This window comes from Magallana gigas, chromosome 5 (genome assembly GCF_963853765.1).
Source record: "Magallana gigas chromosome 5, xbMagGiga1.1, whole genome shotgun sequence".
Taxonomy (NCBI): Eukaryota; Metazoa; Mollusca; class Bivalvia; order Ostreida; family Ostreidae; genus Magallana; species Magallana gigas.
In genome coordinates this window covers 30,198,955-30,223,562 of record NC_088857.1, presented here as the reverse complement: position 1 = coordinate 30,223,562, position 24,608 = coordinate 30,198,955, and the positions used below count along the sequence as shown (strand labels likewise).

Below are 24,608 nucleotides of genomic sequence, written 5' to 3'. Positions count from 1 at the left end.
CACGACAGAGTGAAACTGTTTGCAAGTGTAGAAGGACGGATATTACACGGGACCAAAATAACCCTGTATACAGTATCTTGATTAAAATAAAGATATAAAAGCAGTTATCTAAGAACACCCTTCCTATTTAAGGAAAGTTTTATAAATAAAAGGTTTTTACAAGTTTAATGGAAAAGGCATCGAAAAATCCCCTACCCCCTTCCGGATAAGACATTTTGCATCTTTGCGGTTTTAACAAGTGCATGTGAGTTTTACTTTTTTCCCTATTTGCTTTGGGTTATTGGGGTGGGGGTGTATACAATTGGTTATATAATAAGTATGACAAATGCAAGCTAGTTAAATTTGTAAATAATGCACACTGTTGTAAAACTGCTATAACAACGCTTTTGTATTGCAAGTCGACAACTTCGAAATTAAAAAAAAATCCCTTGATATACGTACATTTTAAATATGATGAAACAAAACTATCATGAATTCATGTAATTAAAGATCCATTCAATTATATGAGTACAAATAAACAATGCAATGCATATGAATATGCACGAAGATCATTGATAGTACATGTGCCCCATACCTATTTTAATAGAATTACGATCGATGTTAAATATGAACGTTAACGCAATTGATCATTTCATCCTAGAATTAATAAGATAAATGAATTTGATTTCCAAAAATTCAAAGTGTGCATGTAAAATTGTATAATATTCGATAACCTTGACAAACGCTTGTCAACAGATCTAAAATTGATGCACACTCTGCACGCTTCTAAAACATATTTATAAGTAATATTTTAACAAACAAAAATTGATTGTATCTAAATATATGCGAGTTCATAAACATTCCAAAATACATGTAGCTTTCATACGGTTTTGTAAAGATACTAGGAGTAAAAAAATGAAAATGAGAATGCATACGTGTTGTAAAGTTTTCAGTAATACATGTATAGGTAAAGAACAAACAACCACACACAAGGACAAATTACAAATGTAAACGTTTTGAGTTGCTCCTATTCATAATTTTGAAATCAGTTTCGTTTCACTGGTTCAAATTTGATTAGAAACATTAAATTCTAGTACATGCTTACTGAGTATTGATTAAAAACATCAATAATATATTCGTACTTATATACATCTATCTTGTTGGGGAATACATGTTTAATTTAGAAATAAAGCATCTTTTTAATTATTGTGTTTATATCATTTATCGGGGCATACCCATTCTTCACACTTTAGGTAAATTTCATTACGAGTCGTAATGTATATTACATACGTTTAATGAGGTGAGCCCATTATTTATCAAATTGATTTAATCTTAATTTATTTAGAAATAGAAACAAAAGGTATTTTCTAAAGTTATATGTACATGTACAAATATTTAAATAAATGTGAATGTTTTCTTTAATAACACATAAAACAAACCAAAAAATAAAATTCTCCGTACATTTTGCCTTAGAAACAAAACACTCGCCATTTTTGTGCACAGACTAAGGACTTACGCCTACCCATTAGCAGGCGTAGATTTAAACCCGAATTTAGTCCCGACTAAGTTTCCGCCTTTTTGTGACTGGTTTTGAGGTTTAGCCCTTGATTTAGTCCGGACTAAGCTTACGCCTGGACGTAGGCCTTTTTGAGAAACGGGCCCCTGGTGTGTTTATATATAGATAGGGTATATATCTCTCTCGATATCTCTTACCCAATCTGATTAAAATCAGCTGTTCTGATACGCTACCGTTCGAGAGCGGTAGCGTATCAGAACAGCTGATTTTAATCAGATTGTCTCTTCCCCTACATTTAACGGCTTATTGATAGAAATTCAGAGGCCTGTGATCATGGTGATACATATAGGCCTACGTATATTTAGATTATTATGCCAAAAATAAAACATAGTCAAAGAATACAAAAACCTAAGATATTGTTCATAAAGTATGATGTTGTCCCTAAAACACAATTTTTCGTGTGTGTGTTTGGGTCGGGTTAAAGTGAAAGAGAAAGAAGAAACGTAAACATGATGTCTACACATGCGTAGAGGAAGACCAAAACGTGGAGCGGATAACAAGTCCACTCGGCTGTAACAAGCCGTGTGGAAGTTTTTTACTACATATGATCCCCTCGACGCTGATTATGGCGTGACAGCTTGATAAATGTAAGCGCACAGTGATATTTTTCATTATGATATTTACGAATGTTTCGTTTAAGTATGCACATCTTTTTTAAATTGCTGAGATCTTTAATAATAATGAATATGTCTACTTTCATTTTCTGTTGATTTTGTGTTATAAATGTTACTATGTTAACCTGATGAGGCATTTGCATACATACATACATACATACATACATACATACATACATACATACAAGTTAGTAAGACAGGCCAGTATACCTGTAAATTTGTAGTTCAGGCTCCGAATGATTTAAAAATTGTAAAGTATTGTTGGTATTAACAGATTAAGATTTCAATATGCAGCTGGCATAGGTAATATATAGTATATGTGACAGTGTATATGCATACTATGCATTACCAGAGAAGTTTAACATTTTATAGTCTTGAACAGGTACATGTACTAATAAATATACCTACATCGTACTCACTACTGTCACTAAGCCTAGTAAATCAAGTCATAAATGTACTACTCAATTAGACATGTAAATCATTCTGGTTCAGTGGTTGCCCATCATCCCAGAGTGCTATAAAAAAATTTTTTACACATGGTAAGCGCAAGCTAAACATAATACATACCAAGCTAAGACACCATTGCATACTCAATTATGATTTACACAAAATAAATATTATAGAAAGCGGTAATTGTTGGTGTGGATCACCCAAAGGTACTTACCATTTTTCTCTCGTAGAAATCACATATTTTGCAATTTTGTATTTAGAAATTCCTATCATGTTATAACACTTGTAAGTTTTGAACAATTTTTTAATTTTGATAGTGAAGACCTCGTAAGTTGTCAGAATTTGTGTCCTAACCATTTGTATATGTATGTTGTATAATTATGTACAATAAAATATGTTCAAATCAAATCAACATACATCGTCGAAACCCACAGGTTTTCTATCTGTTACACTGTTGAAAGCAGTGTAACAGATAGAAAAACCGTTGGTTCCGACGATGATCAACATAATAAATTTATTTATTTATCAGTTTATCCTACAGAACCTATACTGATTGATGATATAACTCTGAGTACTCTCTCTTTCAGCTCTCCTTTACAATGGGAAAGTTAAGTCGTCAGCAGTTGATGATATTCAGCAGTGTTTATGTTGCATATACACTGTATGTATATGTCCGGCGGTCTTTTTCCTACACTATTCCAATACTGGTCACCGAAGGGAGACTAGATAAGAAACAACTAGGTACTGTATATAATACATGCAGTCTGCATATAGTTTGATCAATCGGCAAAGATTATTGATATTCCTTTAATTAATCTACACACACAAAAAGATGACTAAAAAACACGACTATTCATTCCAACAATTCAATACTTGATCTATAATGCAGCGGTATTCTCTTTTGTATTTGTCAATGGTAATAATACGACTTCAATTACTGGAAGGTAACAGTTTGATGTTTCATTATCTGGATATTAATGCTGAGGGTTTCATTATCACAATAATTGTTAAGCTTTACATATTGTAAATTGGAAAATTGGAAATTGTGGGTATGCCGATAATGAAATGTCAGTATATTAGAATTTTATGATATTTTTATAATTAAGTATTAATAGCAGTCATATAGCAAAACATTCATTACCAGGGTTGATGGTCAGTTCATGTCTTTTCTGAAACCTAAACCAAACCTTTATTATGATGAACAAAAGCTTGTTATTAGCACTTGACCAGCAAACAAAATGTTTTCTTTTGATGAGCATTTCAATATATATTCCATTATTGAAAATTGGTAATGACAGAATAATAATGTACTGAGATTGTATTATTGTATTTTTCACTAAAGGGAGTTGCACCCTTAATGTGTATACTGATATGTTTACCGGTAATATCTTTGGAATACAATACCATACTTACAAAAAGGAAATAATTTAGTCTAGTAATTAAGTGCCTGTGGTAGTATTATATTATGTGATATTGAGATGTAATGAGATGGATGTTTGTACATGTATATATTTAGATCTTCCAAGTATAATTTCCTCTATTTCTTACGGAAAGTTATAGTTAATTCATAGCTGTATAGAAACAGCCAGACTGAAATCTACACGCCCCATTTATCGATTGGTCGAAATCTACAGCGGCTGAAAGTGACAGGGCTGAAATTGACACGCCCTGTTTATCGATTGGTCTGAATCTACAGCGACCTTAGTAAAGTCACGGACTGCACGAAATAATCTTGATGATGCCAGACTCAAAGTCTCAGAGGAGACAATTTGGCTGTTTCTTTTAGCTAACGCACTTATATATGTACATTAACAGTAATTTAGTGAATTTTACTAACTTTTCATAATCAATTTATTAATTAGTTAAAGAAAGATGTAAATATAAACAATAAAATGCTTTCTTTTATGATTAATGCGGGTTATGAAGGTAGCGATCATCGCAGGAAAAATTTACATAACCCGCTGATGTATTTTTCCTGCAATGTCGCTACCTTCATATCCGGAATGAATCACAAAAGATAGCATTTTATTGTTTAAATGTTGTCAACCAAATATGTATCCAAATCTTGTATTTCTGTTTGTTTCATGTGCCACAAAACTTGCGAAAATAAGGAAAATGTTAAACGCTTTTTGCTTTAATCATTTTTTGTGATTTGAAAAGTTACGTAAAGCAAGTAATACCAGATATAATTTCTGCCTATTTGATGATTTGCAATGTTAAAGTGATAGCAAAAAAAGCGAAAATTACATCATCGCAGAAAATAATTGAATACAAGGAATGTAATAGTTGGGACTATATATGAACCATGGATATTAACCTTGGTAGCTCAGTGGCAGAAGAACTGACTAGAGTTGCAGAGGTCTTAGCTGGGTTCGATTCCCATGAAGTCCATGCAGCCATGAGTTTTCCATGTATTTATATGCTCATTCCTCCTTTCTTGTTACAGTACCGGTACTCAAAGATTAAAACAATGAGATCTGAATGTTGTAGGGCTCATCATCAGCAGTCAGTCCCTGGCTTACACCCTCAGTAAGTTTGGCTGTGGTATCCTAGGGGACTTTGTGAGCCCTCGTATCCTGCTGTGTGTTGGGTTGGCTTGTACTGGACTGACCGCCATTATTTTCACAGGTATACTTTTTCATCACATCTGCCATTTGAAATAAAAAAGGGATTTGTCACCGAGGGGAAAGGGCACTATAGAATAAGGGGAATTAACTTGTATAGGCCCAACCCAAGAGACAGGGGGTCAGCCTAGTCAATAGGCTTAAATTGACCTCTAAGTCGAATATGCATAGAGCTATAACTCGAAGGCAGGTTTCACAATTTATTGATTAAGTGATTTTAATTAACTTATAAAATATCAACAATAATCAAATAGAATAAAGTCAAAAGAACAGGATAAAAATAATTATTTCTTAAAAAGCCAAATGAGTCAGGTTTGAATTTAGCTCAATGTTGCTTAGTCTACTGACGGACTGGTGGACAGTCAACTAGATAGTCAGTGTGAAGACATAAGCAACATGAGATAGTGGCCGAAAGTGTCTGACTGAATTGAATAAATTTCTAACTGTATTTATATTCTAAAAGATAATTAATAAAAGTGTGGTACATTACTCATGATAATTACTCAAAAGCTTAAGAACAACTCAGAACAATTACATATAGACTACCGGTAATTGGGGATAATTAGCAGAGCAGACTGACTCTAGCTAATTACTTGTCATTTGGCATGAGTAAACTCTTAAACATATTTATACAAAATAACACACCATGACCATCTGTCACCGAGGGGAAAGGGCACTATAGAGTAAGGGGAATTAACTTGTATAGGCCCAACCCAAGAGACAGGGGGTCAGCCTAGTCAATAGGCTTAAATTGACCTCTAAGTCGAATATGCATAGAGCTATAACTCGAAGGCAGGTTTTACAATTTATTGATTAAGTGATTTTAATTAACTTATAAAATATCAACAATAATCAAATAGAATAAAGTCAAAAGAACAGGATAAAAATAAATATTTCTTAAAAGCCAAATGAGTCAGAATGAATTTAACTCAATGTTGCTTAGTCTACTGACGGACTGGTGGACAGTCAACTAGATAGTCAGTGTGAAGACATAAGCAACATGAGATAGTGGCCGAAAGAGTCTGACTGAATTGAATAAATTTCTAACTGCATTTATATTCTAAAAGGTAATTAATAAAAGTGCGGTACATTACTCATGATAATTACTCAAAAAGCTTAAGGACAACTCAGAACAATTATATAGACTACCGGTAATTGGGGATAATTAGCAGAGCAGACTGACTCTAGCTAATTACTTGTCATTTGGCATGAGTAAACTCTTAAACATATTTACACAAAATAACACACCATGACATATTCCCCCCTGCTCGAAAATGTTTGTCCTCAAACATAATATTTACAAGTGATAGTATATACAATAGTATAGTCTAGCTGAAAAAAATTTCAGTATGCAATACAAAAAAAAAAAATAGTACTACATGGCATACAAAATATTGGTTAATAGTACCTTTTGAAAGAAATTCATGGCATGAAAGAGATAAACAATTGTTACTTAAGTCTAAAATAATGTAGATATAAGAAATAGTATGCGTGCACTCATACCATTCCTTGGATCTACTTTGTACTATAAACAAAAGTTTGGTTCAAAAGAGTTAAATAAAATTAAAGCAGACGAATTTCTTTACAAATGGTCAGGAAGGATTAAAATTACATCACACAGATATCAAAACATGACATAATATTGGAAGTTCCACATTGACATGAAGTTTGAGAACTACTGAGGGATGTCCAGTTCTTCACAATATTCACTCTTCAAATCCTCCAGGAGAAATGTAACAAGGCCAAATGGTACATCATTGAATGGAACCCACTTTGGTGGCACATAAGGATTTGCAAAACTCATTAAATACTGGGGTTCACTGTGTCGGCTGAATTGTACTTCGTGAATTTTGTGTCCTGTGACCATTTGCCAAAGCTCGCAGTTCTGTTCGGGTATCTTAAGGCGTTGATTACGAAGATGTTGGATGTCATTTTGTAGTATTTCTTCATCAAGTTGTTTGGACACGGACGAAATAAATTTACAAGCATGGGAACTGGCTGATGTAAGTGGTTTCCATTTGGGATCCGAGGAACCAGTCTGAACCAGAAAGTAGGCTCGTCCGTTCATCATGCGTATGGCCCGTAATTCTTCTTTACAGTTGAATGTTGTTCCACTTAAAACGTTAACAGAACTTGTCTGGGAATTATTGCTTTGGGATGACTTTTCTTCCTGGGGCTGTGGGTCTTGTTTGTTGAAGAACTTGTGTTTGGTCTGATGCAGAGGTCTCTTTCTCTTCTTTCCGCTCATGGTTCTGTCTGCATGAAATTGGCGTATTAAATGAGAAGGAATTTTGCATGGAAAATGCCATTCTGTATTTCCAGTCGAGAACTTAACTTTGTAGTAGAGTGTTCCATTTCCTCTGTTAGAAGCTAAGAGCCGGTCAATCATGTCCTCCTTGAATGGTGTGCAGGAGCCTCGTTTGCAGTCTCTGCATGAAGGTCTGGTATCAGCAATAGGTGGATTTCTAGGTTGATTTAAGTGGTTGTTGCGTTGAATTTGTTGATCTGGTTGTGTCTTCTGACTTTGTTTCTGTGGTCTCCAATTGCTTTGCTGTTGGTTGGGTCTCTGTGGCTGCCTACTGTGTTGCTGTAAAGGCTGATTGTGCTGTAGGGGTTGATTTTGTTGCAGCTGATTCCTTTGCTGTGGCTGCTGATTCTGTTGTTGAGGAGGCTGATTATGTTGGTGTGGCTGCTGATTATGTTGCTGTGGCCGCTTATTCTGTCGTCTGTTCTGTCTTGGTGGTCTATTTTGCACTCTTGGTGGGTTGTTTGCTTGACTGGGTACTGCTGGTGCATTCTGTCTTGCTGGCTGAACAGTAGGTCTGCCTATGTTCTGGTCAAGTTCATCAGGATCCAGTTGAGCGTCGTCATTAGCATGTTCTGGAGGAGGGTTAGTCGGCCTGGTGAGAGGATCATGGTATGGTTTTAAACGATGGGCACTTACCAGTGACTTTACCTCTTTGTTGTTTGCACAATTCCTGATTTTGTATGTGTGATTTTGTCTGTTGACCATGGTGATGTAATATGGACCAACCCACTGGCGGTGTAGTTTTGGAGCGTTACCCACTGGAACTTTGGTGCAATATAACCAAACACGTTGAGTTGGGAAGAAGTCTGGTTCCTTAGCTGTCTGATCATATCGTTGTTTATTTCTTTCTTGGGCTAGTTTAATATTCTCGGAAGCAATCTTTCGTGTTCTTTCTAAATTTTGTAAAATTCGTCCAAGGAATATCTTTTGGTCCTGAGCCAAGTGTTCTTTTGGGACTAAGGAGGAATCAATAGGGAGGCACATCTCTCTTCCATAGAGCATGAAGTATGGTGAGAAATCAGTTGACTGAGTTGCAGGAGTTGCTCGGTATGCCATAAGGATCCCTGGGAGTAGAAGATCATCCCAGTCATCTTGCTGTCCTTTAGCATAGCAGCGTATAGCTTGGAGAATGACAGAGTTCATCCTTTCAACAGATCCATTGGTTTGCGGATGATAGGAGCTCGTTAAATGCCTTGTTATTTGGAACATCTCTGAGAGTGCCTTTACAAGATTGGAGACAAAATTCCTTCCGCGATCTGATATAAGTGTTCTTGGTGCTCCGTACCTAGTTATTATCTCCTTGTATAAGACTCTTGCAACTTCACTGGCTTCTTGAGTTCGCAATGGAAATGCTTCGCACCATTTGGAATAACTGTCCACAACCAGAAGAATATGCTTGTGTTTGTTAGGAGTTGTTGGAAGTCCACTTAAAATGTCCATATGCCACCTTCCAAATATATCATCACTTATTTGGGGCTTCAGAGGTGGACGCTTAGCACCGTAATTGCGTTTGCTTTGTTGACAAGTTTCACAGGTCTGAACATAGCGTTTTATATCATCATACATTGAGGGCCAGAAGTATTTATTGCGTAGTGCAGCATATGTTCTTTCAAATCCTTGATGACCACCACCAAGAATACAGTCGTGGTATGATCGCAGTACGTCATCACGCAGAATTCTTGGAACTGCAACTTGTTTCACTAAACGTTCTTGTTTTGGGACTTTCTTGCATCGTTTTGAGTAGAAATGTTTCAAGATCCCATCTTCAAGTTCGAAGTTGTAGGATTCAGCCACGATAGTTCTGGCAATCGCTGGATCATTGGGAAGTTCTTGGTTTAGTTTGTACTCATAGATTCCTTGAAAGTCAGGGCACTGTTGTTGCAAGTTTGCCATGTTCTGTAAAATAAGTTCTGGAGACGGCCTATCTTGTAAACTGGCAATTACATGTTCTTCTTCTTCCCCTGGATAGACTAGAACAGTTTCTGTGTGTTCCTTGTGATTGACATAGTAAAGATGTTCGCCAAGGTCAGGTGAATCTGTAGACGTATAATTGTCATGCTGTTGTCTGGATAAGCAGTCAGCTGGATTTTTGCTTCCATCACGGTGGACGATCTTGAAGTTGTAACCTTGAAGTAGAAGGCTCCATCTTCCAAGACGACCTTGACAATCTCTGATCTTCTGTAGATATTTCACAGACACATTGTCAGTAAACACAGTGAATTCCTGGTTTGCCAAATAATGTTTGAAGTGCTGGATTCCCTCAACAAGGGCCAAAGCTTCTTTGTCTGTTATATGCCATTTTAATTCAGCACCATGAAGGGATCTACCTCCATAAGCGATTGCATGTTCGCGTCCATTCTGAATTTGACTGAGCACATATCCCATGGAGTATTCAGAGGCATCTGTTGAGAGAATAAATGGCTTGTCGAAGTCTGGAAAAGCAAGGATTGGAGCAGTAACGAGTGCATTTTTCAAGGTGTCATATGCTTTCTGACAACTTAAAGTCCATTGAAACTTCACATTCTTCTTTAGTAGGTATGTTAATGGAGAAGCGATTTGGGCAAAGTCTTTGACGAATTTTCTGTAATAATTTGCCATGCCAAGGAAACTCTTCACTTGTTTGGTGTTTTGCGGAACTGGGAAAGTTTTCACTTTTTCTGTATTTTCTGGATTTACCCTTACTCCATGTTTTGAAATAATATGTCCTAAATATTTGACTTCTTTCTTTGCGAAGATGCACTTGGATGGATGTAATTTAAGATTTGCACTACGTAAGCTTGAAAACACTAGATGAAGATGTTGTAAGTGTTCCTGAAAGTTCTTTGAGAATATTAGCACATCATCAATGTACACAAGAGCAACTTTGAAATTCAGATTCCGGAGCACCTTTGTCATCAGGCATTGGAAGGTCATTGGTGAGTTCATCATTCCAAAGGCCAGTCTATTAAATTCATACACTCCTTTGTGGGTAATGAAAGCACTCTTGTGTTTTGTAGCAGGGTCCAAAGGCACTTGCCAGAATCCAGAACGTAGGTCAAGTGTTGAGTAAATTTCTGGCTTGGCATCAGCTAAAGTGTCAAGAATATCCGACATGTGAGGAATCGTGAAGGACATAGGCTCTGTGATTCTGTTCAATGCACGAAAGTCAACACAGAAACGATATTCGTTGTTTCGCTTCTTAACTAGCACTACAGGACTATGAAATGGTGAAGTGGATTCTTCAATGATGCCATGTGCTTCCATTTCATCAAGTTGTCGTTCTAACTCGGCTCGCATCTGTGGAGACTGGCGATAAGGCGCAGAACTGACCACTTTATCACCTTTTGTATGGATGGTGTGATAGTGCATGTTTGTTTTCCCGAGTTCTGACAGGTCCTTTGCAAAAATGTTTCTGTTTTGTGCTAGAAACTTACAAAGTTGTTGTCGCTGAACACTGTCCAAATCACAAGAGTCTAAATCAATTCCTATGTCAGACAAGATGCTCGCACAGTCTTTATCAAACTGTTCAATGTTTTCTGAGAGACTACACAGAAAGGCTGGTTCCTGCTGTTGGAGACAATGGACATCTTCAAAGTTTACAGGTTGTGCGGCAGCGATTTGGAGGTTAGATTTTAAATAGACAGGAAGGTTGGTTGGATTTAAGACTCTGTAGATGCCGATTTGGTTATCATCTAGGTAGGTGACTGCTCTTCCTCCAGCTACAGAGAATCTTGATTGAAGAGTGGGACTAGGTTCTAAAATCACAGTTGCTCCAGGTGAGTAATTGGGAATCTTGACAGGCAGAATTGTTTCTGAATGAGGTTCGAGAATGATGTGATTGACGGTCTCGGCCATTGTAGTAAATGTTCTTTGGTCACGAATGGTGGAGACAGTTACATGATCAGCACTTCCAGATTCACTAATGTAGTTGAGATTTTTCCCTGGAAGTGGAATTGTTAATGTCATATTTTCAAAATCAGTCCTAATTTTGTTTTCTTGCAGGAAATCAAGTCCAAATATCACTTTCGAATGTAGGGTTTCAAACACTCTGAATTTTTGCTTCACTGTAATGTGTCCAAAAGTTACTTCCAGCATAATTTCTCCAAGAACAGGATGGACTTCTCCACAGACACCAACAGCACTAGTTATGGAGGATTCTTGTATTTCTCCATTATATTGTAATTGCTGTAATTGGTGTTGACTTATACAGCTAATGGAAGCTCCACTGTCAACCAAGCACTTGATGGGTGTATTCTGTAGTTTGGCTTCGACAAAGTTCCTTTCCATGGCTGCAGTGAACTGTAATTCTGGTGTCCCTTGGGTCATGCAGGAAAGTTGAGAACATCTCCTCTTCTGACATAACCATCCCTGGGAAACCTTTCTTCGTCCCATGACTGACTTCAAGTTTAGAGCTAGTCTGAAACTATAAGAGAGTAGTCAGTATCATGGAAGCCGAGTTGGACTGAAATTTGCACTTCATTTACATTTCTCTAAGCAATTAACATAGAAGTCAGAGATGAAATGAACTTGAATTATCTACACAGTGTACATTTTTATTTCTCACACAATTGAAAGTGGAAAAATATCAACAAAGTTGTACTTATCTTTCAGTAGTGTAGCTCCCGTTTGGATAGGTCTGGCTCTATTTCATCTCCATCATGGAAGTACCTTTATAAACTAAACTATCCTGTCTATTGACTGTGCCTTCTAGCTATAGCATAAAGCAACTATGCATACCCGGATTCTCCACCACATCTGTCACCGAGGGGAAAGGGCACTATAGAGTAAGGGGAATTAACTTGTATAGGCCCAACCCAAGAGACAGGGGGTCAGCCTAGTCAATAGGCTTAAATTGACCTCTAAGTCGAATATGCATAGAGCTATAACTCGAAGGCAGGTTTTACAATTTATTGATTAAGTGATTTTAATTAACTTATAAAATATCAACAATAATCAAATAGAATAAAGTCAAAAGAACAGGATAAAAATAAATATTTCTTAAAAGCCAAATGAGTCAGAATGAATTTAACTCAATGTTGCTTAGTCTACTGACGGACTGGTGGACAGTCAACTAGATAGTCAGTGTGAAGACATAAGCAACATGAGATAGTGGCCGAAAGAGTCTGACTGAATTGAATAAATTTCTAACTGCATTTATATTCTAAAAGGTAATTAATAAAAGTGCGGTACATTACTCATGATAATTACTCAAAAAGCTTAAGGACAACTCAGAACAATTATATAGACTACCGGTAATTGGGGATAATTAGCAGAGCAGACTGACTCTAGCTAATTACTTGTCATTTGGCATGAGTAAACTCTTAAACATATTTACACAAAATAACACACCATGACAGATTTATATACCGGTACTAATAAAAATGGGATCAAAACACGTGACAAAAAGATTCTCTCATAGATTGTGATGGATCCAACTTATTTTGTGGATGAAAGTCATATGCCATCACAAAACATGAGAGATTCTTTATATCTGGCATCAGGGAATGTAACCTTGGTAACAGCTAGTAAAAGATCAGACTTGATGTAAGGGAGAAAACTAGATTTTTGTACTACAAATTTTGTGTGATTTCAGATAATAATCCTTCTTATACAGCTCTTGGGGTTTATTTTCTTAGGTCATATATTTTTATTTGTTCAAGACTTTTTCAAACAAAATTGCGTCAGAGTTGATTGGTTGAGAAACTATAAAGCACATTTTCACATCAATTCATAATGGTATTATCACCCCACCCCCAACTCTCCCAAAAATTGAAAAATTAAACATTTTGAATGTAAGTATCCTCTTTTTAAAAACTTGTTAAATTAAATATCATCTTATTTATGCAGATTTTTCTCATGAATTGATGGTTTAAGTAATTGAATTCACCCTATGCAAAATTTTGTTTTTATAACATTCTTAAATTTAATTAAGTCGGCAAGTTTTAGAAAACAACTAATTAAAATAGTGGCCTCAATTTATTCAGTTTTTTATCTATATACTAGTTTTCTGGAATCATTGTTGGTAGATTTATGTGTGTTAAATTAATAAAAATCTTTTGTTTTTCTGCAGGATTTGACACGGTGTTTCTCCTCAGTTTCTGGTGGTTCCTCAATGGCATGGCTAATGGACCAGGGTGGACCTCCATTGGTCGAATCCTGAAAGCAGTAAATATATCTCCTCTTTTTTCATTTTCTCTAAATGATTGCATTCAGATACCAAAATAACATTATATAGTCTTATCTGTTGCCAAGTGAATTGCCCACGCTGAGGGTAATTAATAAACTGTGTCTATAAACCAATCAGATTACAGCATGTATTTAACATGAAAGTATAATGAAATATTATATGATGTATTAAAACTACATTTATGAATTTTTTTTTTCTGCAACTGCAGTCTTTGGTATTTCCAAAGACTTTTATTTTTGCAATATTATCAGTTGATGACAATGAGAAAAATGGGACACTATTTTGAGAATGAATTTTCTTTGCTTGAAATGATACTGCAAAATATCGCAGAAAATAAGACTGCGGCAAAATCAAAGACATACATGTAGGATATTTCATGTATTACGATTCAAAATGTACATAAATTCCCATGGAATTTTTTTAGTTAATATAGTTACTGTCAAGATAAATAAAGTTCTGAGAATGGGATGAAAAATGCATCTTGGAGTTGTAATCCTTAATCTTCCTATTTTAAAAAGTAGCTTAATACATGTATATCATACATTGTTGAGTTCGAGCAATCTAAAATTATGTCACTTAATAAAAATAAGATCATTAACTCATTGATGGTTTTCTGTGATGGATTTTTGCATTGATTGGTGCTTTATTGTATGCTCTAGTGGTGCTCCCCAGAGCAGTTTGGGACTGTATGGAGTGTAGTATCCACATCAATGAACCTGGCAGGAACAGTTGGGCCTATCGTCACCACCCTGCTGGTTACAAAGCTGGGCTGGAGGTACTGCATCCAAATTGCAGGTACTGACTATGATAGGCATAACGGAAATTTTTTTTCACAGCTGTGATTAATTCCTTAGGCTTGGGAATTGCATGCATGAACCATTTTAAAAAGGTATTGCATGGAGACACATATACTCACTTGAAAGTTCTATGCATAGTCATCTCAGTCAGTAAAAATGTTTTCTATTCACATTTTTCACCCCATTAGAAATGAAAGGCTAAAATCCCAGTTTCAATCAACATGGAATGTTAAGCAAAGGCTAGAGTTTATTGATACATTTTTTTGGATGTAGTACATGTAGTCATTTTGTGTATGACAGATTGAAAGAATTTTAGTGGTGCATAAAATGTGTACATGCAGTGTACGAAGGCTTAATTTGCATGAAATGTTTGTAATATATAAACATCTCAATCATTTCTTTTTTCCTGGCTAACTCAACAATGAAAGCTTATTACATGTATTGCATTATTGCATGTGCTTCACAGGTGCTTTGCTCGTCATAATATTACCGAAATTAAGCAACTGGTCATCATTTCATTATAATTTTACATTATTATGCATATTTTTTCATTTTTATAAATATTAATTTTGTTTTCTTTTGTAAATATTTAATCTGATTTTTTTTTAAAATATTTGTGTTACAAGGTGTGCGAGCATACAATGTAAGTGTTGTTTTCATTCAGGGTCGGCTGCTGTTGTGGTGGCACTATTTTGTTTTGCTCTTGTGAAAGACAGACCTGGCTCTGAAACAGTCAACCAAGGAAAAAATGATAAAAAGAAAGGTACATGTGAATTTGTTTCAACAGAATGTTTGTACCGGTATATATCCCTTTTGAGAGTGATATTTGAAATTTTATTCACCTACATTGTGTTCTGAAAACTATTAGAGCTAATCACTAATATTGATATTTTATGTGACTTAATGTTCTTTAATATGATAGATGCCACTTACACAGTACCTATGAGTTTTATATCCCATTTGTATAACCAAGAGTTATTTTTATGTGTGGTACAGTTACACAAAATCCTGAGGTGTGTTCAGCAGAGCAAGTGTTCACAAGCACTAGCTTGCCAAACTTGTGTTGCAGATACATGTATAGGAAATTTAGGCCAGCACCTGCTCTGTTGAAAAATCCCCCCTCTCCCCAAAATTCATCTGTTCATCTTTTTATCTCCTTTAATATCAATGATTTCAGAACTTTCGAATAATCAAGCCAACTATTTCTTTCTTCTTTTTGTTCAGATGACAAGGAACCTGAAACAAATATATCACGTAAGGAGTTGTTGTTCTTGCCTGGTTTCCTTGGTAACTGTTGTTGTTACTTGGGAACAGCTCTAGTCCAGCACGGTGTGCTACAGTGGTCCCAGCTCTTCATTGTGCAGGAGAAGCACCAATCTGTGCTCACAGGTACATATGTACTACAATTAAGTGCTCTGAAAGAATTTATGTTTTCTTATGAGCTTCATTCTAGCAATCATTGCAGAATTTTTTTCTGAACCTGCTGACTATGAAATGGGCTCTGTACCTTTTCAACAGTATTTGCAACTTTCATGCCCATGCACATATACCACCAAAGACATTTATTGTTTAAAAAACAACTTAACAAAAACAACTGTATGATATGTGTTTCATTTAAAGTGTGCATTATCATTTGATCATGATTAATATTTATGCTGAATGTGAACTTTCCATATCTGTTGTTGTCCTCCATAGATAATATAAATCATATTTTGTCATATCATATCATATCATATATCATTATATTATATCAAATCATATATAAATCATTCACGGTTTGTTATTGTCATTTTTTCATGCAAACTTTAAGAGATTTTATTAATAACCTCTTTTTGGGAACTTTTGAATGATCAAATAAAATTGTTACTGTATATATACCGTAATGGTCAGGAAATAAATTGAAAGTTTACTACAGCTACTGTTGGACAAGAGTAGTTAAAACTGTATTTTGAGTGATTCTCTGAAACCTTGGTAATCATTATACCCCCCGCAAACAAAGTTTGGGGGGGTATATAGGAATCACCTTGTCCGTCCGTCCGTCTGTCCGTCTGTCCGTCTGTCCGTCTGTCTGTGCAATCGTGTCCGGTCCATATCTTTCTTATGGAGAAACATTGGAAGTTCTTACTTCACACAAACATTGCTTATGACCTAAGGGTGTGTCATGACCTTGACCCAAGGTCATTCGGGCAAGGTCAAGGTCACTGGCAGAAAAAGTGCAAAATTCGTGTCCGGTCCATATCTTTCTTATGGAGAAACATTGGAAGTTCTTACTTCACACAAAGATTGCTTATGACCTAAGGGTGTGTCATGACCTTGACCCAAGGTCAATCGGGCAAGGTCAAGGTCACTGGCAGAAAAAGTGCAAAATTCGTGTCTGGTCCATATCTTTCTTATGGAGAAACATTGGAAGTTCTTACTTCACACAAAGATTGCTTATGATTAAAGGGTGTGTCATGACCTTGACCCAAGGTCATTCGGGCAAGGTCAAGGTCACTGGCAGAAAAGTGTAAAATTCGTGTCCGGTCCATATCTTTTCTATGGGGAAACATTGGAAGTTCTTACTTCACACAAAGATTGCTTATGATTAAAGGGTGTGTCATGACCTTGACCCAAGGTCAATTGAGAAAGTTCAAGGTCATTGTTTCAAAAAAGCTAAATTCTGTCTGTGCCATGTCTTGTATTAATGGAAATATTAGAAGCTAAAAATTTACAGTTTTCAAAAATAAAGTTGTTGTTATTTATAGAAAATGGACAGTGAAATAGATTCATCCAATATTTTCTATAATAGCAAAAATACACGCGTTACGATTTTTTTCTTAGCGGGGGGTATCAATTGTGAGCTTGCTCACAGTACCTCTAGTTGTCATTAACATGTTTATATTTAAGAAATTAAAATGCTTACATGCAGACTCTTCCTGAATACCGGTAAATTAAATTTTTGACATACTAGATAATCTTGTCATGCATTATAAATTCAGATAGGAATCACATAAACATATGCAATTGTTGTTCATTGTAATATGACTGTTATGTCAGTGGCTATACATGAATATGAACATGTTTAGAATTAAGGGATCAATTAGAGTCAAACGAATCACTTGATGTAACTTTTCCTCTTTGATTACCAGGAAGTGGTTTCCTGAGCAGCGTCGACATTGGAGGCTTTGTGGGATCATTTCTGGCAGGCTACCTATCTGATTACATGGTTTCCAAGGTAACTCTAAACACAAAATTAATTCATTTTTCCTAGAACTCGGCCTCTTTTAAAATCATGAAAAATGATAAATTGATAAAATAGAAATGTAAATGGTATAATTATAAGTTTGGCTTTTTGAAAAGTTGTAAAACATATAGGTTCACTGTGATATGTTGATTCATGCACAAATATTTTATGTAAATGATGTAAAAATTGGTATATATTGTATTGTTAAAATATTTATAGAGATTAGTGGTAAAAATCAATATTTTACCAGAAAGCAAAGGGTTCATTTTGCAGTTCAATACAATGTTATTATTATGTCTCCCCTTTCAAAGGGGAGACATATTGTTTTTGTCGACTTTCTTCTTCTTCTTCTTATTCTTCTTCATCCAAATTTGTCCAAGCCGTAACTTAAATACCCTTTGACATTAAGACTTCAAACTTGGAACATAGGTAGATGGTATTGAGAAAGAGTGCACGCCTTCAAACGTTTTGACCTTGACCTATTTTTTATTCAAGGTCAAGCTTTTCATAAAAAATATTGTCCAGACCATAACACAAGACTCCTTTAACATACAGACTTTTAACTTGTATCATAGATAGATAGTATATAACCTAGTTGAACCTTACCAAAAATTTGACCTTGACTTAGAATTTTTATTTCAAGGTCATATTAGAAAAAACTTCATTGTTCAACTCCTGAATATACTTTGACAGAAGGACTTCCAACTTTAAACAAAGAACAATAATAATACACTTAGGTGTACTTTTGAATAATATTTGACCTTGACCTTGTTTTACTCAAGGTCATATTAAGAAAAAAATAATAAAATTTTGTCTGGGTCATAACTTAAATACCCTTTGAAATTAAGACTTCAAACTTGGAACATAGGTAATTGATATTGAGAAGGAGTGCATGCCACCAAAAGTTTTGACTTTGACCTATTTTGTTCTTCAAGGTCAAGCTTTTCATAAAAAATATTGTCTGGACCATAACACAAGACTCCTTTAACATACAGACTTTTAACTTGTATCATAGATAGATGGTATATAACCTAGTTGAACCTTACCAAAAATTTTTACCTTGACCTAGAATTTTTATTTCAAGGTCATATTAGAAAAAACTTCATTGTTCAACTCCTGAATATACTTTAACAGATGGACTTCCAACTTTAAACAAAGAACAATAATAATACACTTAGGTGTACTATTGATTTATATATGACCTTGACCATGTTTTACTCAAGGTCAAATTAAGAAAAAGATAATAAAATTTTGTCTAGGTCTGGGTAACATATATCTGTCATCATTCTTTTTCAATTGTTAAATTTGCCCAATATTACAATCCTTGGGGAGAAGGGGAGACATGTGTTTTTTTTTGTAAAAAAAAACAATACCCATGTGTTATTTCTTCTTTTGTTTGATTTAGAAATAATATTTGAAATATGTATGGATATGAGTTTTAATTGTGTCAAAGTACTAGCTTATATATAAGGACTAAATTTTCTAGTAGCATACAATATTATTTCCTTTTGTATAAATATATTAAATATATGGAAGGAAAAAATTGTAGACATCAGCTTCATACAAATGAATGTTATCTCATTTTGTTTCCCATAGAATCCCAGTATACCTAGGCCTGTCATTAGGAAGACTTTGGTGCTGTATTTTGAGATTCTCCTTGGTTGTGTGCTGTACTTTTTCACTGTTCATATATCAGAGGCCTCGTCCAGTGTGAGTGGATTGGTACATGTATAGTTTTATAACAGTAACTTGATCAGAAGAGTCGGATCTTGTCGAGTTGCAGGTCACGTATCATCAAATCAAATGAGACGCGAAGCGTTGAGTTTGATCTGATGATCTGCACCTGGCAACCAGACAATATCAGGCTCTGTGGATTAAGTTACTGTTTTATTGATAAATTTGTTATATACCCTTGTCTAGCTATTTAAAAAGTTTAGTTACAAAACTATCTTTTTAAAATTAACTGTATGACGTTGAAGCATTGAATCCTTATTTTTTGAAAGATATATAAATCTCATAACTGCAATGGTGTGTTCATACAAACTGAGTAACGCACATTAGTGCATTAAGAAAATTTGTATGCACACATCGCTGCAGTTATGAGACTGTATACTTCAAAAAATGATGATAAATGCTTATATTTACATTTTTTTAACTTCTTGCCTTGTCTGCAAATGTGATTTATACCTTAAAATTCCTATCTTATCCTAAGGGTAAGTTCATATTAATGGAAGCACCACAGTAACAGCCACAAGCCTGAAGTTTGATTTTTGCTTGTGATGTTGCAGTTTAGAGCGTTCAACGTTTGTGACGTCATAATAAAACTCGTCATATTAACCTTTGAGTACCCTGTGTGCATTACAGTGTTATAATTAACTGCTGTAGCTTTCAACACACTTTACAAGGAAAAATATGTGGAATGTAAATATTTACTTATATAGCAAAGTTATTTTGAAATAGCTTTTAAAACGCGCTAAATTACAGACGTTATGTAATGCGCACTACGTCATCAGTTTTAGAGAGTGGTGATACAGAATTGGAAACCGACAAAGTGGTAATCCGGAAAATCAGACCACACTCTGTAAAATTGACAGTATCAAGAATGGAAAATTTATGGATATATAATGATAAAGTAATTTGTCAAACAGTAATCGCTGCATGTGTCAACATGTAGCCATCATATTTTGTTTGCAGTTCCCTTGATTTTTTAAGAGAACAATCTAAAACGAGCCTATTTTCAACCATTTCATGATAATTGCAGAACATCTTTTTTGCAGGCCGGGTGAAATATTATATAGTCTATTGGTGAAATATTGATAAATCATTTCACCAAAACTGTGCCATTTTGCCCTTCCAAAGAGCAGTACCAAAATTAACATGAAGGAGTTAATGTTCATAAGTTTAAACATATGCAAGAAATATGAGATAAAAGGATTGATTCATTGCAAGAAATATTTTACAAAAACTAAGTTCTTGTGAGCATTGGAAAATTTTGTAAGACATGAATTAAGAATATACTTACAGTGTATCATTCATGTGTCTCTTCACATTTTGTAGGCCACTATGACAGTGGTAGGTTTCCTAATAGGAGTAGGTACTTACGGACCCATTGCAATGTTTGGAGTCATGGCCATGGAATCAGCTCCAGACAAAATTGCTGGCACTGCCCATGCAATATCAAGCATGTTTTCTAATTGTAAGTTCTTTCTAGCTGTTCAATTCAGTTGTACACATCTACTGTTGGGTTGGGTTTTTTTTTTCAAAACTTGGCTCATTATCAAAGAAAATGGCCTTCAATTGAATTTTAATTTCATGGCATTTAAAATGATATGTACCTGTAAAAAGATAAAATTCATATTCTTTTTCAAATTTAGACATGTAAAATATTTTTTGGTTGTGAAAGTCCGTTTTAATGAATTTCACCACAAATGTGACCAATCTACAGAACTTTGTGTCGAACTCCTTTGTCTGTATTTTCCAGTTGGTCTGTTGTTAGCAGGCTTCCCTCTCAGCTACGTTTCTAGTCTCCTGGACTGGCAGACATCATTTCTTCTCCTGGTCACCCTAGTCATCGTCATTGTCTCGTACCTTCTGCTGAAACTCAATGCAGAGTTGTCTTCCTTTAAGTTGGCCTCAGGGAAAAGGTGCAATGTTTTTACAGTTATATTCCATTGACAGTATAACCAATGTTTAATATTCTGTTTTGGAAGTCTTGTGCAAGAATGTTGAAATGAAGTAATCTGTGGTTTCATCAATGTTGGTGGGTATCTATTTTATTTGGATTTAATGAAAAGCACAATATATTATATGATTTTTTGTAAACAATAATCCATTAATGCAATGCGTTATTAATTCTAAATTGCACTGTGATTATTATTTCATTTTGTCTATCTACTCATCAACAAAATCCATGAGAATTGATGTTCAACGAATTTTGATGAAACCACCCATAGTATACATGAATGAAGGGCATTCGTTTTGTGTATTTTTATTTAACTATGAAAGTAATAAACTATTCAATGATTTTCTTTTACTTGATTTAGTAATTTTTTGTAACATTATATTTGAACTTAATTTCAGAAATTACACTTCGGAAAATTTTAATGCTGAAATTTGATATCAAACATTTTTTTGAGTAAAGAATCAGGATACCACATGATTTCCTTAAGAACATATTCCTATTTAAAAAAAATAAAACTGTTTTTAGACATGTACTTGTGTTCAAGTGGTAAAGTTTTATTGATATGCCCCTTATTCAGTAGTTGTTAATGAAATTTTGCTAGTCAAAGACTTCTGGGCAAGATTAAAGAATAAAAGTTATTTATATTACTATTTAGGTATACTGGTACATTTAATATGCAGAATTATATTTTGTGAATTATGGAAGTTTTGAATATATATAAGCTGATATTTCAATTTGAAATGATTTTATGGTGTACTGTTAATGCACCGTTTCAAACTTTATTTTACAAACATTAAATGTCTCACTTTAAGAATCTTAATGGTAGCACCCTTTTAATTACTCATTTGTTCATGTGAATGTATGAATATTAAATATATGCATGTGTCTGCCACTCAGCTTTTTTGGTGTAAAAAAAAGATTGGTGAACTAGATGCAGAAAAAATTTTTTAAGTTCAACTTATTGATTATTTTTGGTTATATGTTTGTTATTTATTTTCAAATTCCAAATGAACAATCAAATATTCTGATTAATTTTTATTAGTATTCAGCTTTTACAAAAGTGTTGCACAGATGGATTTATTGTTGAATGCATAGCAGGTTTACAAATATGTTGAATGCATATCAATTACATGTACATGTATAATATTTTGAAAAAAAAAACACTACTTATTTTGCTGTTCTTTAAAAAGTAATACTTATTTTTTAGTGTAGTAAGTGTGTGACTAAATACAATTTTATATTGCCAGATTAATATAAAATTTTAAAAAATGATTTGGGAAATGACAATTACTTAAACTCCAGGCACGGTTCTAGATTTTATTTCCTGGGAAGTCCAAGGGATTATAATTTTTTTTTTGGGGGGGGGGGAGAAGTCTGGAACTATGGCCATTTTTTTGGTAATACATGTAACATTGACCACAGTTAAGCTTGAACTCAAAACCCTGTGGTTTAATAACCAGAGGCTATATACTTGCTGTGCTTAAGGTTTACCCACTTTGTAATGCTAGAACATGTAGTGCTGATGTGAATGTGGCAGTAATGCCCCTATATTACTGTAAACCAAACTTTTATTTGTGTGCAAGATATTTTTGCAAGATTCAAGAGAGTCTCATTGTGGCAAATATTTCTTGCCACAAATCAGTCTTTGCCATAATAGTTACAGTATATTAACAAAACAGTCGTGCGTGGATAAAGCCTTGTTGCAAAAATAAGTTGCCATGAGCCAGTTCATCTCGGGGTTACTTGCCAAAAAGGTTGTTGCAAAAAAAATTGGTTTACAGTATCCACACTACGTGTATCACACCTGGGTGTGAATTGAGTGATATCTGTACATGTAGTCACTGTTCCCGATACATTTGTACATCATATAACTGATGAGACTATTAGTATTGTTTCTGATATGATTCTTTTGTAAGCATGCATTGATTTTAAATCATTCTAAAGTCTACAATTTGCTCAAGTGGGTTTTTTTTTGGGGGGGGGGGGGGGGAGGGGGGTGCATTGAAAAAGGGTTGGTGCTGATTTAATGTTTTATGCTGTTTTGTGAACTTTGATTTGCAAACTTTTTTGTGACATTTTGGTACTTGAAAGAGTACATGATTACAAAATTTGTAATCGTAATCTTATGCAAGGAAGTTGAAAGAGGTGTTATAAATCTTTTTTAACTCATTGAATTGCCACAGACTACTCAAAAATTGTTATAAATAATTTTAAGATCCAGATTTAAATACAGGTTTGTGCAGGGATAGGGATTTTTTTTATCATCAATTTTGAATTGAATGTTTGATTTTCTTTTTCATGTTCAAATTTGTGGATATAAAGGTACAAAAAAGTACATATATGAGTCTACATGTATTGATTTTTAGACTATTCTGTATGTGTTATACCAGGTATATATATGTTATACAAGGCATGCAAAACTGTGTTCAAAATTATTTTTCTATACAATCCTTTTGTATTGTAATACATCTATTTTGAATATTTAACTGTAATATGTCTGAAGTTCATAAAAACTATGACTTCGTTTGTGGTAGATAAATTGTGTTATCACAGATTTTGTTAGTTATAACTTGGTTTGTAAGTGCAATTTTCCTTATCTTGGGTCAATGGGAAATGATGCCTTGGTTAATTTGGAGTATTGATTGCTGCATGAATGCGTTAACAATATGCAAAAACAACAACACAAAATGCTGAAGATTAAACATCAAAGTCTTCAAGTACATAAATCCAAATATCTTGACTGACTTAATTATTGTTTAAGGATTGGATGACATCATGTCGTCATCATGTGCATGAAGATGATGAATTCATTATACAAGATAATAAGATTATTTAGGTTTTTTAAAAATAATAATTCCAGTCAGTTGTATAATTCATGGACAATAAAGAGTTGAAAAAGAAAGAAATCTTCATTGAAGGAGGTAGACAGTTTTCTATACATTAGACGTTTTTCTTGTGTCAGATAATGCCGTGATGTGCAGCTGATCAATTTTATTCTATACCTAGAATTTTATTCCGAAAATATCTACCAGGTAAAGTGCAAATGCACTTTAGTGTTTAGTTTACCTGAACCGAAAACAATATGTTTGATCAATATCACTGTCCACGGGAATATTTTCTTGTTAGCTTTGGCGTCGGATAGTCAATCATGAATGCCTGAAGAATCTGTGACGTCGGAGGAACAGTACA

General features: G+C 34.5%; 1 protein-coding gene across 1 annotated transcript; it reads left to right on the top strand.

Annotated features, from left to right (window-relative positions):
* Positions 1 to 1,839: 1,839 nt before the first annotated feature.
* On the top strand, positions 1,840 to 22,554 carry LOC105338580 (glucose-6-phosphate exchanger SLC37A4). Its single transcript, XM_066084187.1, has 11 exons — positions 1,840 to 2,142; positions 3,207 to 3,360; positions 5,110 to 5,247; positions 13,601 to 13,695; positions 14,377 to 14,512; positions 15,179 to 15,277; positions 15,739 to 15,903; positions 17,643 to 17,728; positions 19,334 to 19,447; positions 20,795 to 20,933; positions 21,219 to 22,554. The coding sequence occupies exons 2-11, from the start codon at positions 3,219 to 3,221 to the stop codon at positions 21,410 to 21,412; spliced, it is 1,308 nt and encodes a 435-aa protein (XP_065940259.1). The 5' UTR covers positions 1,840 to 2,142; positions 3,207 to 3,218; the 3' UTR covers positions 21,413 to 22,554.
* The last annotated feature ends 2,054 nt before the right edge of the window (positions 22,555 to 24,608 follow it).